General features: G+C 35.4%; 1 protein-coding gene across 1 annotated transcript in view; it reads left to right on the top strand.

Moving 5' to 3' along the window:
- Positions 1-12833: 12833 nt before the first annotated feature.
- LOC118200977 (uncharacterized) overlaps positions 12834-16156 on the top strand; it is a 176589-nt gene continuing 173266 nt past the window's right edge. The window contains exon 1 of the mRNA XM_085827497.1: positions 12834-12989. Within this exon, the coding sequence (XP_085683623.1) occupies positions 12972-12989 (18 nt within the window). The 5' untranslated portion in view covers positions 12834-12971. The remainder of the gene's footprint in view (positions 12990-16156) is intronic.

The following is a 16156-nucleotide window of genomic DNA, read 5'->3' as shown; positions in this document are numbered from 1 at the left end:
CCGGAATTCGAAAGTTGGACCGAACTACCAGTGTTCTGTAGTTTTGCGCGGGCTGCTCCCGCTTTATTCAAGTATGCATGCAGAAGATACCGCATACACGTTACACATGCGAAAAATCCCGAAAACACACATTGAGCCAACACGGTCGCTTGGATTCGAAAGTTGGACCGAACTACCAGTAATCAGAGGTTTTCAGCGAATTTCGGCCGCTTTATTCACTTATGCATCCAGAAGATGCTGCGTACACGAGGCACATGCGTAAAATCACGCAAACACCCATGGACCCAGCCCGTTCGCCGGGATTCGAAATTAGGACCGAACTACCAGAGTTCAGCTTTATTCATTTATGCAACCAGAAGACACTGCATACACAACAGATATGCGTAAAATCACAAAAAACATGAGTGTAGCCTGCCTGCTCACCGGGATTCGAAAGTTACCGTATACCATCTCAAAGGAGGAAAGAAAAATCTTTAATCTAAAAAAAAAAAAAAAAAAGTATGAATTTAATTTTTATTGGTGCGAACTTATTTAAAATATCATTTGCATTAAAAGATAATATCTAAATTAAGTGCACGTATCTAATAACATAAAAAAATATATTATTCCAAAAAATCAAATTTATTATTAAAAAAATAACAACATATTTTTAAAAAATAGCTTTTTCAGATTTTTTAATTAATATCCCAGCTGATTAAAGTTGTACAACTTCAAGAACGTCATCATTTAAATTTAATGTAATATAATAACTTTTATTCAATATCAATAAAAGAATTAACGTGACAATCATCCTAACCTGAAATTTAAAAAAAATTGTGAAAAGCAGCTGTTTATTTAAAATGCCTACATTAACGAAATATTTTTAAAATACAGTTAGGTAACATGCAATCGCGTGCTTTATTCAACTTTAGAATATAACCTTGATTTGTATCTGCGGCGAATCAAGAAACTGTTGCAATCGGAAAAATGAGCCCGAAAATTAGCGTTTTCACAGTTTTTAATTAATATCTCAGCTGATTAACGTCCTACGAAGATGTGAATGGTATCATTGGATTCGTAGAATTTTTTGGAATCCGCAGACACCTGCCTCGAATTCCAACTCAGCGCCGTTCCATAGATATTTAAGAAAAAAGAAATTGACACGTGACCTTTCGCCAGCACAAATCTCGAGCGGAAGCAATTGTAATCCCCCCGGAGCTTTCGAAAAAGCAATTTTATCTCAGCTAATTCCGAGACGGTTGCCACTCCGAAAAATGAAATAACGTTTTCGCAGTTTTTAATTAATAACTCCGCCGATTATTGTCGTACGAAGATGGGACCGGTATCGATGGATTCGTTGATTTTTTTCGAATACGGGGATATGGGTTTCGAATCGCAACTCGGAGCCGTTCCGCAGATATTCGAGAAAAACGAATTTGGCACTCGGCCAAATCCCTAAAATAGGGGAAACCCGTGAAAGAAAGTGCAAAACGTAGGGAAACGTAGGGGAAAAAGCAGTTTTTAATTAATATCTCGGCTAATTAAAGTCGCACGAAGATGCCGATGGTTAATCTGGCGAGCCACGGGCATTCTGAATCCAACGGTACCTTCCGCTAAGCTCTACACCCAGCCGTTCTTGAGAAGATGATGTTACAAACACACAAACAGACAGAGGCACACAGATTTTAATAGTATAGATGTATAGAATAACTAAATAAATTGTAAAGGAAGTTTAATTAGCAACACTATGAAATCTTAAAAAATTACATAGTATGAAATTTATAATGGCAAACATTAAAAATAGATGAAAGTAAATAAAATTTAAATTAAAGAATGTACTTTATAAAATTAATAATAAGTGGTTAAAAATATCTTTTTTAATTACTTAAAACATGGAAGTTATTTGGCAGAGATTATTGGATATAAAATTACTACTTCAAATTTTCAGATTACTATTGTTCATATTTAAAGTCTCAACTTGCAATCTTAATCCACATAACAACCATTGTAAAAATCACCCATTATCATATTCCAAAGATCAGCAGCATACATTTTTTTCAAAATCGTGCATAATATTAAATATTGGCTTTTGATAGTCAAGTTGATACAAATAAGATGAACTGTTTTTATGATTTTAGACTAGTAGTTTATTCTTCCATTCACTTATTACAATATTTCATTTTTTATATGCTCGGCTATCCAAAATTTCAAGAGCTTTCCGGATATTTTTTTTTGTCGAGTTTTTACTATACATACATTTCAGCATTTACATTGTCAAAATTGCACATACACATACTTGAAGTGAATTTACTTTTACAGCTAAACACAGGAACTGGAAAACAAAAAAGTACTTATTCGGAGATTGTATTTCTTTTTCGTTCATGAAAATCAAAGTTCATTACACAAACATGCATTCACACTGCACAAGCATGTATTGAAATTCTTAATACATTTAGTAAATAAATCAGAAAATAATTTAATGTATAACAAATGAATAGTAAGTAGCTAAGCTTTTAGTTAGTAGTTAGCTTTTAGAAGTAGTTAACCCTTTGCGACACGCATATTTAAAATATATTTTAATCTTTAAAAAAATGCCTTAGAATAAGTCAGATGGACTTACTTAAGTGTCTTTAAGGCTTCAAAAAAATTCTGCGCTTTTATTTTTTACGGGGGAAGGTGGGATACCGTTTGTCCCACCATGCAACTAGCACATGTCTTATAGCATATTGGTGTATAGCAGGAAAAAAAAATCATATGTGGAATGAATAAACAAAATAAAGCATGCATTCTAAAACATTCATAATAAACACACTAAAATGCATTTTGTACATATTGCATATATGCATGACTTGTAAAATTTTGCATATGCACATTTTGCATATATATATATTTAATATTTTTAAATTTTAGGAACAAAAGAAAATATTTTCTTGAATATTATTTTAAGATTAAAATTTGATACACATACATATGATACTAAATAAAATATTGAAATTGGAACTTGATTCACAAACATTTATATATGATTAAAACTGAAAAAAAGTCATATTTCATGAAACTTTGAAAAACATGTTTCATTCTTTTGTAAGCATAGAAGCACTTCACATGTTTCACACATCCAAAATGTTCGTCGTTCTTCTTTCAATGTGCTGCAATATGCACATCTTCTCCTGCTCGTTCTTTGGCGTGTGACTTATATTTTTTAGTCTCTTTTCTGGTTGTACGAACACGTTTTTAGTTTTTATTTGAACTGGGGATTTTAGTTTTCTTTTCTGCTTTTTCTTGCTTGACTTTCTATCACTGAGAGAAGAAAATCTTTCATTGTGTTTACATCATGATCGGGTTCACGAACAAATGTAAAAAAAAAAAAAAATCATGTGCCACCATTTCTTGCTTTTGCGGTCTATTTCATGTAGTCCTTTCAGTTGATCAATCAGTCAACATATCCCATGTTCTTATTGTATGAAATAGTGCTGTTTGGGCATAGTACTTTTTTTGTCTTTCCATCTCGTTCTTTTCTATTAATTTCTTTCATTTCAGTTGCCTTTTCCAAGCAAGACAGGATAGAAACAGATCTTTTATCCTTCCATTTTATGCAATAAATTGAATCATCGCTAACTGAAAAGTCTATATATTCTCTTGACATAAATTTGTGAGTAGATACTTCCGATTCATATTAACAGTGCCACATGCATAGATGGGTCTGTGTCTTTAAAAAGCGAAACAAATTATAGTTACTTCCCTTTCTTCTTCAGCAATAAATTCAACCTCAGTTATTCTCTCCTGGATTTCAATTTCATCTGAATCAGAACTGACATCTGAAGCATTTGAGTCGCAATCGGATGGCAATTCAGCAAAAAGATCCAAAGCTTACTGAGTTGTTAATTTTTTTCTAGACATTTTAGCACATCAGAGCATACAACGGATGTAAAAACGAGCGCAATCACGAAAAAAATAGATGCAAAAAAGAAAAGAAAAAAAATCGTGAGTGCTGCCATCTATTGAACGGAAATTCTAGTGTGTGGTGGGACAAATTTTAACCCACTTATTTCAACTGCAAAATTAATGTTATAAAATATTGAATCCAATTAAGATTTTAGAAAATAAAATACCTTTGAATATTAAAAATAATCATACATATCCATACCAAAAGTTTTAAAATATTGAAAAATGCGAGATACATGGATATCACTCTTGTGATCCTATTTTGAATATTTTTTGCTTATAAACTGAAGCCCTGATATAGTAGTGACATCTACTGATAAAAATAATAACTAAAATAGATTTTTTTTAAAAGATTAGAAAATTTCTAACGGAAATTGCTAACTGAGAAATTAAATATTAATTAGGTGGGACATATATTGACCCACCATGCCGCAAAGGGTTAAGCTTTTATAAAACAGAGCATAATAACACAGTTACAAAGATATTTAATGTTATAAAGTTAAGTAATTTAGTAAATTTCAGTTGTTCAACAAAGCAATGAATTATGAAGTTCTTTGTATATCTTTATAAATGAACTTTATTGCTGTTTTAAGCAATTAAACAACTGTTCAAGTTATTTTAATAATTTTGAAATATATACACTAAAAGAAACAATAAAATGTATTAATCTATTTGTCAAACTTGGTTTTGGCACGAAACTCTGCAGAATGCTTCGTAGTTTTTAAGCACATAGAGGCACTGCAATTCTTATTCCTTGATCTGAAGTTTTCTGCGATTTTTTTTTTATTTAAATTCATGTATAGGCACACATAAAATTTTTGTATAGTGGCTTCAGATGTGGATAAGTTTTTCGAACACTTTCGTTTATTTTACTGGCGTCGCTGAATTTTGCGATGAAATGCAGCACATTTATTGCCGAGTATAACCTTCCAGATTTTTCATACTGTTAATGTATACATCAGCAGTGAATTATTCTCCTCTTTCCTCAAATACACTACGGCGTTAAAGAATAACCATTCACTAAAGATTTTGCGTAAATTCCCACTCATAATAATTTAAATTGCGAAAATCTCACAATTAGCACCTAAACACGCTATTCAGCAGCACAATTCTTTCGAAAGCGCGCCGTAGTAGTCAAACGTGGGGTAGGCGTCTTGCCAGGTGAAACTAGTCGATATTTCCGTGACGTCAAAAATTTGAAAAGTGGGGTAGGGTTTGGAAATACGCCCTCTATAACAAGACGTATTCTGCAGCTCCTCAACGTGCGCCTATTTTATTATATAGACGCTCATCTATAACTACAAATACTTTGCAGCTGCTCAACTTATTGTATTAGATAGGCTATCCTCTATAACCAGAAGTATTCTGCAGCTCCTCAAATTGCACCTATTGTATTCGATATGCACTCCTCTAAAACCAGAAGCATTCTGCAGCTCCTCAACTTACGCCTATTGTATTATGTAGAGGCTCCTCTACAATCAGAAGTATTATGCAGCTCCTCAACTTGCACCTTTTGAATTAGATAGACGCTCCTCTATAACTACAAATACTTTGCAGCTGCTCAACTTGCATTTATTGTATTAGATAGGTCCTCCTCTATAACCAGAAACATTTTGCAGCTTCTCAAAGTGCGGCTATTTTATTATATAGACGCTCCTCTATAATCAGAAACATTTTGCAGCTCCTCAACTTGCAAGTATTGTATAAAATTGGAGCTCCTCTATAAACCAGAAGCATTGTACAGCTCCTCAACTTGCACCTATTGTATTAGATAAGCGCTCCTCTATAACCAGAAATATTCTGCACCTCCTCAATTTGCAGCTATTGTATTGTATACACGCTCCTCTATTACCAGAACCATTGTACAGCTCCTCAACTTGCACCTATTGTATTAGATAGACGCTCTTATATAACCAGATATTCTGCAGCTCCTCAACTTGCGCCTATTGTATTATGTAGACGCTCGTCTATAATCAGAATTATTATGCAGCTCCTCAACTTGCACGTATTGAATTAAATTGACGCTCCTCTATAACTGCAAATATTTTGCAGCTGCTCAAATTGCATTTATTGTATTAGATAGTCGCTCCTATATAACCAGAAATATTCTGCAGCTCCTCAACTTGTGCCTATTGTATTATATAGACTCTCCTCTATAATCAGAAGCATTGTGCAGCTCCTCAACTTGCACCTATTGTATTAGATAGACGCTCCTCTATAACCAGATAAACTGCAGCTCCTCAAATTACACCTACTGTATTATGTAGAGGCTACTCTACAATCAGAAGTATTATGCAGCTCCTCAACTTGCAACTGTTGAATTAGATAGACGCTCCTCAATAACTACAAATACTTTGCAGCTGCTCAACTTGCATTTATTGTATTAGATATGTGCTCCACTATAACAAGAAGTATTCTGCAGCTCCTCAACGCGCGCCTATTTTATTATATAGACGCTCCTCTATAATCAGAAACATTTTGTAGCTCCTCAACTTGCACCTATTGTATTAGATAACCGTTCCTCTTTAACCAGAAATATTCTGCACCTCCTCAACTTGCGCCTAGTGTATTATGTAGACGCTCCTCCATAATCAGAAGTATTATGCAGCTCCTCAACTTGCACTTATTGAATTAGAGAGACGCTCATCTATAACTACAAATACTTTGCAGCTGTTCAAGTTGCATTTATTGTATTAGATAGGTCCTCCTCTATAACCAGAAATATTTTGCAGCTTCTCAAAGTGCGGCTATTTTATTATATAGACGCTCCTCTATAATCAGAAACATTTTGCAGCTCCTCAACTTGCAAGTATTGTATAAAATTGGAGCTCCTCTATAAACCAGAAGCATTGGACAGCTCCTCAACTTGCACCTATTGTATTAGATAAGCGCTCCTCTATAACCAGAAATATTCTGCACCTCCTCAATTTGCACCTATTGTATTGTATACACGCTCCTCTATTACCAGAAGCATTGTACAGCTCCTCAACTTGCACCTATTGTATTAGATAGACGCTCTTACATAACCAGATATTCTGCAGCTCCTCAACTTGCGCCTATTGTATTATGTAGACGCTCCTCTATAATCAGAAACATTTTGCAGCTCCTCAACTTGCAAGTATTGTATAAAAATGGAGCTCCTCTATAACCAGAAACGTTGTGCAGCTCCTCAACTTGCAACTATTGTATCAGATATGCGCTCCTCTATAACCAGAAATATTCTGCAGCTCCTCAACTTGCGCCTATTGTATTATGTAGACGCTCCTCTATAATCAGAAACATTTTGTAGCTCCTCAACTTGCACCTATTGAATTAGATAGACGCTCCTCTATAACTACAAATATTTTGCAGCTGCTCAAATTGCATTTATTGTATTAGATAGGTGCTCCTCTAAAACCAGAAACATTCTGCAGCTCCTCAACCTGCAAGTATTGTATAAAATTGGAGCTCTTCTATCAACCAGAAACATTGTACAGCTCCTCAACTTGCACCTATTGTATTAGCTAAGCGCTCCTCTATAACCAGAATTATTCTGCAGCTCCTCAATTTGCGCCTATTGTATTATGTAGACGCTCCTCTATATTCAGAAACATTGTGCTGCTCCTCAACTTGAAACTATTGTATTAGATAAAGGCTCCTCCATAACCAGAAAAATTCTGCAGCTCCTCAACGTGCGCCTATTTTATTATATAGACGCTCATCTAGAACCGGAAATATTCTGCAGCTCCTCAACTTGGGCCTATTGTATTATATAGACCCTCCTCTATTACCAGAAGCATTGTACATCTCCTCAACTTGCAGCTATTGTATTATATAGACGCTTCTCTATAATCAGAAGCTTTGTGCAGCTCAACTTCCACCTATCGTATTAGATAGACGCTCCTCTATAACCATAGATAATACAATATGTTGCCTCTGCTTATAGAGGAGCGTCTATATAATGCAATAGGTGCAAGTTCAGGAGCTGCAGAATATTTCTGGTTATAGAGGAGCGCCTATCTAATACAATAAATGCAAGTTGAGCAGCTGCAAAATATCTCTAGTTATAGAGGAGCGTCAATCTAATTTAATAGGTGGAAGTTGAGGAACTGCAGATTAATCATGCAGGTCTATCTAATACAATAGGTTCAAGTTGAGGAGCTGCACAATTGTTCTGGTTATAGAGGAGCGTCTATATAATGCAATAGGCGAAACTTGAGGAAATGCAGTATATTTCTTAGTACAGAGGAGCGTCTATCTAATTCAATATGTGCAAGTTGAGGAGCTGCACAATGCTTCTGGTTATACAGGAGCATTTATATAATACGATAGGCGCCAGTTTAGAAGCTGCAGTATATTCCTGGTTATAGAAGTGCGCCTATCTATTGCAACAGTTGCAAGTTGATTAGCTGCACAATGTTTCTGGTTATAGAGATGCGTCTGTCCAATACAACAGGTGCAAGAATAGGAGCTGCACAATGATTGTGGTTATAAAGAAGCGCCTATCTAATACAATATGTGCAAGTTGAGGAGCTGCACGATGCTTCTTGTTATAGAGCAGCGTCTACATAATACAACAGGCGCAAGTTGAGGAGCTGCAGAAAATTTCTGCTTATAGATGAGCGTGTATCTAATACAATAGGTGCAAGTTAATGAGCTGCACAATGATTCTGTTTACAGAGGAGAGTCTGTAGAATACAATAGGTGCAAGTTGAGTAGCTGCACAATGCTTATGGTTATAGATGAGCGTCTATCTTATAAAAGAGGTGCAATTTGAGGAGCTGCACAATGCTTCTGGTTATAGAGGAGCGTCTATATAATGAAATGGGGGCAAATTGAAGAGCTGCATTATATTTCTAGTTATAGAGGAGCGCCTATCTAATGCAATAGGTGCAAGTTGAGAAACGGCACAATGTTTCCGGTTATAGACGAGCGTCTGTCTAATACAACAGGTGCAAGTCCAGGAGCTGCACAATGATTCTGGTTATAAAGGAGCGCCTATCTAATACAATAGGTGCAAGTTGAGGAGCTGCACGTTGCTTCTGGTTATAGAGGAGCGTCTATATAATACATTAGGCGCAAGTTGAGGAGCTGTAGAATATTTCTGGTTATAGAGGAGCGGCTATCTAATACAATGGATGCAAGTTAAGCAGCTGCAAAATATTTCTAGTTATAGAGAATCATCTATCTAATTCAATAGGTGCAATTTGAGGAACTGCGAAATACTTCTGGTTATACAGGAATGTATATCTAATACAATAGGTACAAGTTGAGGAGCTGCACAATGTTTCTGGTTACAGATGAGAGTCTATATAATACGATAGGTGAAAGTTGAGCTGTACAATGCTTCTGGTTATAGAGGGGCGTCTATATAATACAATAGGCGCAAGTTGAGGAGCTGCATCATATTTCTTGTTACAGAGGAGCGTCTTATTCAACACGTGCAAGTTGAGGAACTGCACAATGCTTTTGGTTATACAAGAGCATCTATATAATACGATAGGCGCAAGTTGAGAAGCTGCATTTCTAGTTATAGAGGAGCACCTATCTAATGCAATAGGTGCAATTTGAGGATCTGCACAATGTTTCTGGTTATAGACGAGAATCTGTCTAATACAACAGGTGCAATTCGAGGAGCTGCACAATGATTCTGGTTATAAAGGAGTGCCTATCTAATAGAATAGGTGCAAGTTGAGTAGCTGCACGTTGCTTCTGGTTATAGAGGAGCGCCTATCTATTACAACAGGTGTACTTTAAAGAGCTGCACAATGTTTCTGGTTACAGAGTTGAGCAGCTGCAAAATATTTCTAGTTATAGAGGAGCGTCTATCTAATTCAATAGGTGCAAGTTGAGGAATTGCAGAATATTTCTGGTTATAGATGAGCGTGTATCTAATACAATAGGTGCATGTTGAGGAGCTGCACAATGCTTCTGGTTACAGAGGAGTGTCTCTAGAATACAATAAGTGCAATTTGAGGAGCTGCACAATGCTACTGGTTATACAGGAGCGTCTATATTATACGATAGGCGCAAGTTGAGGAGCTGCATTATATTTCCTGTTACAGAGGAGCGTCTATCTAATTCAATATGTGCAAGTTGAGGAGATGCACAATGCTTCTGGTTATACAGGGGCATCTATATAATACGCTAGGTGCAAGTTGAGGAGCTGCAGTATATTTCTGATTATAGAAGAGCGCCTATCTAATGCCATAGTTGCAAGTTGAGGAGCTGCACAATGTTTGTGATTATATAGATGCGTCTGTCTAATACAACAGGTGGAAGACGAGGAGCTGCACAATGATTCTGGTTATAAATAAGCGCCTATCTAATACAATATGTGCAAGTTGAGGAGCTGCACGATGCTTCTGGTGTAGGATTAGCGTCTATATAATACAACAGGCGCAAGTTGAGGAGCTGCAGAATATTTCTGGTTATAGAGGAGCGCCTATTTTATACAATAAATGCAAGTTACGCAGCTGCAAAATATTTCTTGTTATAGAGGAGCGTCTATCTAATTCAATAGGTGCAGGTTGAGGAATTAAGAATATTTCTGGTTATAGCTGAGCTTGTATCTAGTACAATAGGTGCAAGTTGAGGAGCTGCACAATGCTTCTGGTTACAGAGGAGAGTCTCTAGAATACAATAGGTGCAAGTTGAGGAGCTCCACAATGCTTCTGGTTATACAGGAGCGTCTATATAATACAATAGGCGCAAGTTGAGGAGCTGCAGTATATTTCTGGTTATAGAGGAGCGCCTATCTAATACAATATTTGCACTTTGAGGAGCTGCATAATGTTTCTGGTTATAGAGGAGCGTCTGTCTAATACAACAGGTGCAAGTCGAGGAGCTGCACAATGATTTTGGTTATAAAGGAACGCCTATCTAATACAATAGGTGCACGTTGAGGAGCTGCACAATGCTTCTGGTTATAGAGGAGCGTCTATCTAATACAATAGGTGCAAGTTGAGAAGATTCACAATGCTTCTGGTTATAGAGCAGCGTCTATATAATGCAATAGGCGCAAGTTGAGGAGCTGCATTATATTTCTGGTTATAGAGGAGCTCCTATCTAATACAACATGTGCAAGTTGCATTGTATTTTTTATTAACATAAAACGAATTTAATTTACTCATTAATAGCATTAACCTTTTCTTCAGAGTTCACCTACAGTCTTATATTTAGTAACAGGCGTGTGGTTGCCTTTTTATTCACACAAACTTGCGAAATCTAGCTCTATTGATGTTATGTGCAATCGCTTGTTATTTTCTGCATGTAATTTGTTTCCACGTTTTTTTTTTTGCTACGTACGTTGAGAAAAGTACTTAAATACTTTGTTATGAAGGGAATTAAAATGTCTATTAAAATTGAATACGTTGTTCTGAATGGAATTAAAATGTCTGACACAGATGTGTGAGAAATTTCCAGATACTTTACAGGTACGTACAACTAACAATTCAGCTATTACTGCAATTATTGCTTTAAATATAGACTTTTAACGTCGAAGCTATTGAGATGTAGATAAGTTTTGTCCACCAGTAAGCCAGAATTTATAGTAATACTCGAAGGGATGTTTTTTGTCCAGTCCTACTCCATCTTATCCTTTAAACCCTCGGCCCACCAGCGGCCGAGCGGTAAAGTCGCTGAACACTGGTAGTTCGATCCGAGTGTCGAATCCCGCGAACGGGCTGTCTGCATGAGTGTTTTCGTGGTTTTCCCCATGCGTAACGTGTATTCCTCAGAAATTCCAGTATTGCAGTTTCTTTGAGAAAGTCCTCCACGAAAGGCATCCCTCCCCTTAGGCAGATAGCCCTAGTGTGCTTTGCCATAATTAAATACACCACACCCCACCTTTAAATCCTCGTACCCTTATATTCTCACATCTTCGCAGACACACACATCTACGTTTACGTATTCGTATATTTGCATGATTCATTGTCGGTATAATTAGTACCTTTTGTTAAATAGTTTTCGTAAAAATAGGCATAATTAACGATTTCTTTCAATTTTGCTCATGAGTGTATGTAGGATGTATCAGTACAGGCGTGACAAACTTTCAGGAGAGTTGCGGTACACCTAGACGATCGGAAATCACATAGCAATTGCATGGTCGCAAAAGCTTTCCTGGCGCGGTAGTGATGACACAAAACGCAAAAAAGGAAGGACGCAAACAGTGAGACAAAACATGTACGGCTTAGTACGACGGAAACCTACAAATAAAAACAAAATCAAACAACGATCGTCATTAAAGAAGGTGTTCGAAGGTAAGATCCCAGATCGTGATGCAGGACTCACTTCTCTGGCTCATGGAAGATCTGCATCACGAATGGAAGATCGCATGGAAAATACGAAGTAAAGGAAATATTGTAATCACGAAAAATTCCGGCTATTATATTTCAACGAAAATATCCATTTTCACAGCTATCGAATGCAATTTAACGATGTTTTGACGTGATATCTGTACGTGAGGACATTGTTTGGAGGACACTGACAAAGGATTGTCTTTCTCAAAATGCATTGATAAAATAGATTCAGAAGAGATTTTTTTCGTCACGTCTGTACGTAAGTACATATGTATCTCGCATTCGACTCCGAAAGACATTATGTACCTCGCATTATTCGCGGGTATGTATCTCGCATTCGACTCCAAAAATGAGTACCCTCAGAACGTAGGAATTTTGTATATAAGACTGCTATAACATGTAGATGTGCACTTCCTTTTTTGGTTGCAATCTGCCGCATCTAAAGTACATATGTTATCGTGAAAGACCGAAATTGGAGAATGTCGACTTTGACCGGAGAATGTCAACATTCACCAAATACGTCGGTGAAAGATCGAATATTTCTTTACATTCTTTTACATTCAGACCCTCACCGGTGTATGTCGACAAACACAGATATGCTCTGGTGTAGGTCGAAAAGAGAGGAGCATATGTGCACGCTGCCATTCCAAAAGGAAGTGTTCCACAAATAAATGCAGTTGTAAAAGCAAGGGCCTCTTGTGCAAATCAAAGTGTCATAATAGTTTAAGTTGTTGCAATAAATAAGATTTGAATCACATAACTTGGAGAATGTCGAGTTATAACTTGGTAAGTTTATAACTTCTATTATTTTCCTTTCTCATTTTGAATGTACTGTGTGTTTTAAGTTCTTATTCTGAGTCTCAAGTGCGTTTTTTCGCGAATGAATTACGGAGAAGGAAATATAATATTGTTAAATGTTCAACATTCACCATTAATACATGGTGAATGTCGACATTCACCGGTGTAAGTCAAATAAGAGTATTTGGAAAATATTTCGGACATACACCAAGTGACTATGTGAATGTTGACATTCACCGGTGAAAATCGACATTCTCCAGATTTCGGTGTTTCACCGTAACATATATATATATATACCTACTCTATTACTCGGCTCGGTGAGCTCAGTTTTTTTATTATTATTATTCTTACATGTTGGTAAATGTGCATTTTTGCTTTAAAAATCATTGAATTATGTTGCTAGTATGTTCCGCTTACGGATTTTATGCCTTTAGTTAATCTGTATGCAATAATTGTAGAATTATCAACAATTTAAGTGTTGTTTAAGTGCGGCTAAGACTAATTTTTTCCCATAGTAGCCAAATTGGTTAATATTTGAAACTGAGGAGAATAGTGAATGAAGTCAGATTCTGCACCTTCAGTGTCTTTCTGCCGAGGGGGACGAAAAGAAAATTTTCAGTTTTGCGCACCGAAAAATCTGCCTTCTTGCCTGCTGGCGGAACTGTTTGCTTTTGCGTAGAAGCTCTAATTTTTTAATTGTAAAAATATTTCTTTAATTGTAAAAAAAATGTTTTAATGGTGTTTTTTCTATATTTTTCAATTTTTAATGAAGGTATTTTGAGGTGTTATGTATTTTTGTTTTGCCGCGAAGTGAGAACTGAATTAATTGAATATGTTTCTGAATATATTTAATTTAATCTTACTTAAATAAAAGTTGTTAATTATACGCTTGCCATTTTGCATGTTTTATATTTTCTAAGCAATAAAATGAGATTTAATTTCAATTTTAATTTTATATTTTAATTTTATTTTATTTTTGTTTTCTGCGGGTTGTTTTCGTTTGTGTAAAACAAAACTTGAATGCCGATATGAACAATAAAAACATTTTCCGTGTGGATTTCGCGCTACAAAACGGAACTGTGGTACTTAAAAATCTAAGAATTTGTAACATGTAACAAGAGGAATTGGGAATGTTTTTATCGTCATATATTTATTCTTCATGTGATGAGAAGCTGTTGCACCTCAACGTCGTTGATTAGTTTTTTTTTTTTTTTTTCAATGATAATATACATACATTTTTTAAATGTGGCAACCAAAAGTCGTCATTCAAAATTATTATGGTATTCTCAAATATATTTTCATCACTCTAAGGGCACATGTAGTTTGCTATTTTTTCTTTGTTTTGTGTGTTTAATTAGCATTTTTTCTTGGTGTTTTTGTATGTAGTAAGACTACTAAGCCATCGGCTCGCTCGACCTTCTCAAGCGCGTGTCATTACTGAAAAACTTTAGTGAGGTAAACATGTACGGGGGCGCCTACATGTACTACAGAGTCTACATGCACAGGGGCGCGTACCCTTGAACTAATAAGGCATACCCTTATTTTTAATCATATACGTAGTCGTTGCTCATAAAGTGCGTGCACTCTGTGAATTGCTTCGCAAGCAAAGTACTCTGATTAATTGTTTTCAAATCGTTTATTTGTTTATAATTGCTCTAAAATATAGGATTACTATTTAGAGATAAGTTAACAACTAAATATATTATTAGTATTATTTTCATAGTAATAAAGATTCATAAAAAGAAACAATTCATTAAGATAAGCTTTTATCTTTTTAAATTAACAGAATAATACAAAAAGCAACTTTTTATTTACCTCTATAAAACCTAGATAACTCTTACCCTTAACCCGCGGAAAAGCGCGTGGGGTGTATCATACCCCAACCCTACATAAAAGTGGAATATTCCTAACTTGTGAAACTGAAATTCTGTGCTGCTTTCAGTAGCTAAGTTTCTAGTTGTGGTTGACTTTCAGAACCGCTTTTTCCTTGCCTGTGTGTTTCAGAAAAAGATTTATCGGTATTTTGTTGGAACTGGGGTATGACACACCCCGCACGCCTATCCGCGTAAGTGTTTTTCTGACTGAATATTTAGTTCAGAAATTTATTTCTACAGTGTAACAGTAAATATTTCTACTCGCAAGTGACTTTAAAGTACTTGACATTAAATTCTTAAAAATTTCTAACTGCATTATGGTAAATATGGTAAAAAGAATGACTCCCTATGAACTGGAGATGCAACGCCTGTGAGATTTATTAGAAATATTTGAAAGCGATGAAGATTGCATTTCGGAAACTGAAGATGAAACTAGGAATATTTTCTACACTGTTTTGGTTTCGAAAAAGATAAAACGTTAATTCCTGATGTTTCTAAAAAAGGAAACACTGTTCTTATGCTTTCAACATTATATAACGATCATACTATAGATGATACTATTGGAGAAAATAAAACGTCAGGAATTATATGTTTTTATAATATGACTAAAGAAGCAGTGGATATGGGGGATGAAATTTCAGCCAATTATTCAATTGCCAGAATAACATGGAGGTGGCCAATGGTAATTTTCTTTCCTGCACTGAATGTTGCTGTAATAAATACTTGAATTATATTACATTCAACTGCTAATCCACCAACCAAAAACAGAAGTCTATTTTTAAAGGACTTAGCATTAAAATTAATGATAAAAAGTATTGAACAAAGATCAGATATTAATACTTTACCAAGAAACTGACGAACTGCATGCAAAACAAAAGCAGAAGTTTCGACGAAGAATTAAAACGAATACATGAAATTCGAAACAACTAAGTATGAAAGATGGGATACATTTTTTGCCTTCGCGCCAAGGACAGAAGAACGTGAATGCAATGCTTAAAATGTGAAAACATTATGTGCTAAGAACACATGAATGTATTTCGTTCAAAGTGTGAAGAAATAAAATAAGCATTGCGTATTAGAGATGCAATGAAACTTAGAGGCATGATTTTTATTTATTTTTTTTTTTAGTTATTTTCATTTAACTCTAAGATTATTTTGGAAATTAATTTTTTGAAACCCAATAATTATTCACGTATTTATAATAGACGAGAACAAGAAAAACAGCTTTAAAACTAAATAACACTATTTTTATCGTATTTTAAATATTGGGGTATGTTATAC

Source organism: Stegodyphus dumicola, chromosome 12, assembly GCF_044657685.1.
Source record: "Stegodyphus dumicola isolate Sdum_Otavi_A_Nest chromosome 12, ASM4465768v1".
Lineage (NCBI taxonomy): Eukaryota > Metazoa > Arthropoda > Arachnida > Araneae > Eresidae > Stegodyphus > Stegodyphus dumicola.
The sequence above is the reverse complement of the archived record's forward strand: the minus strand, read 5'-3'. Positions and strand labels throughout refer to the sequence as shown.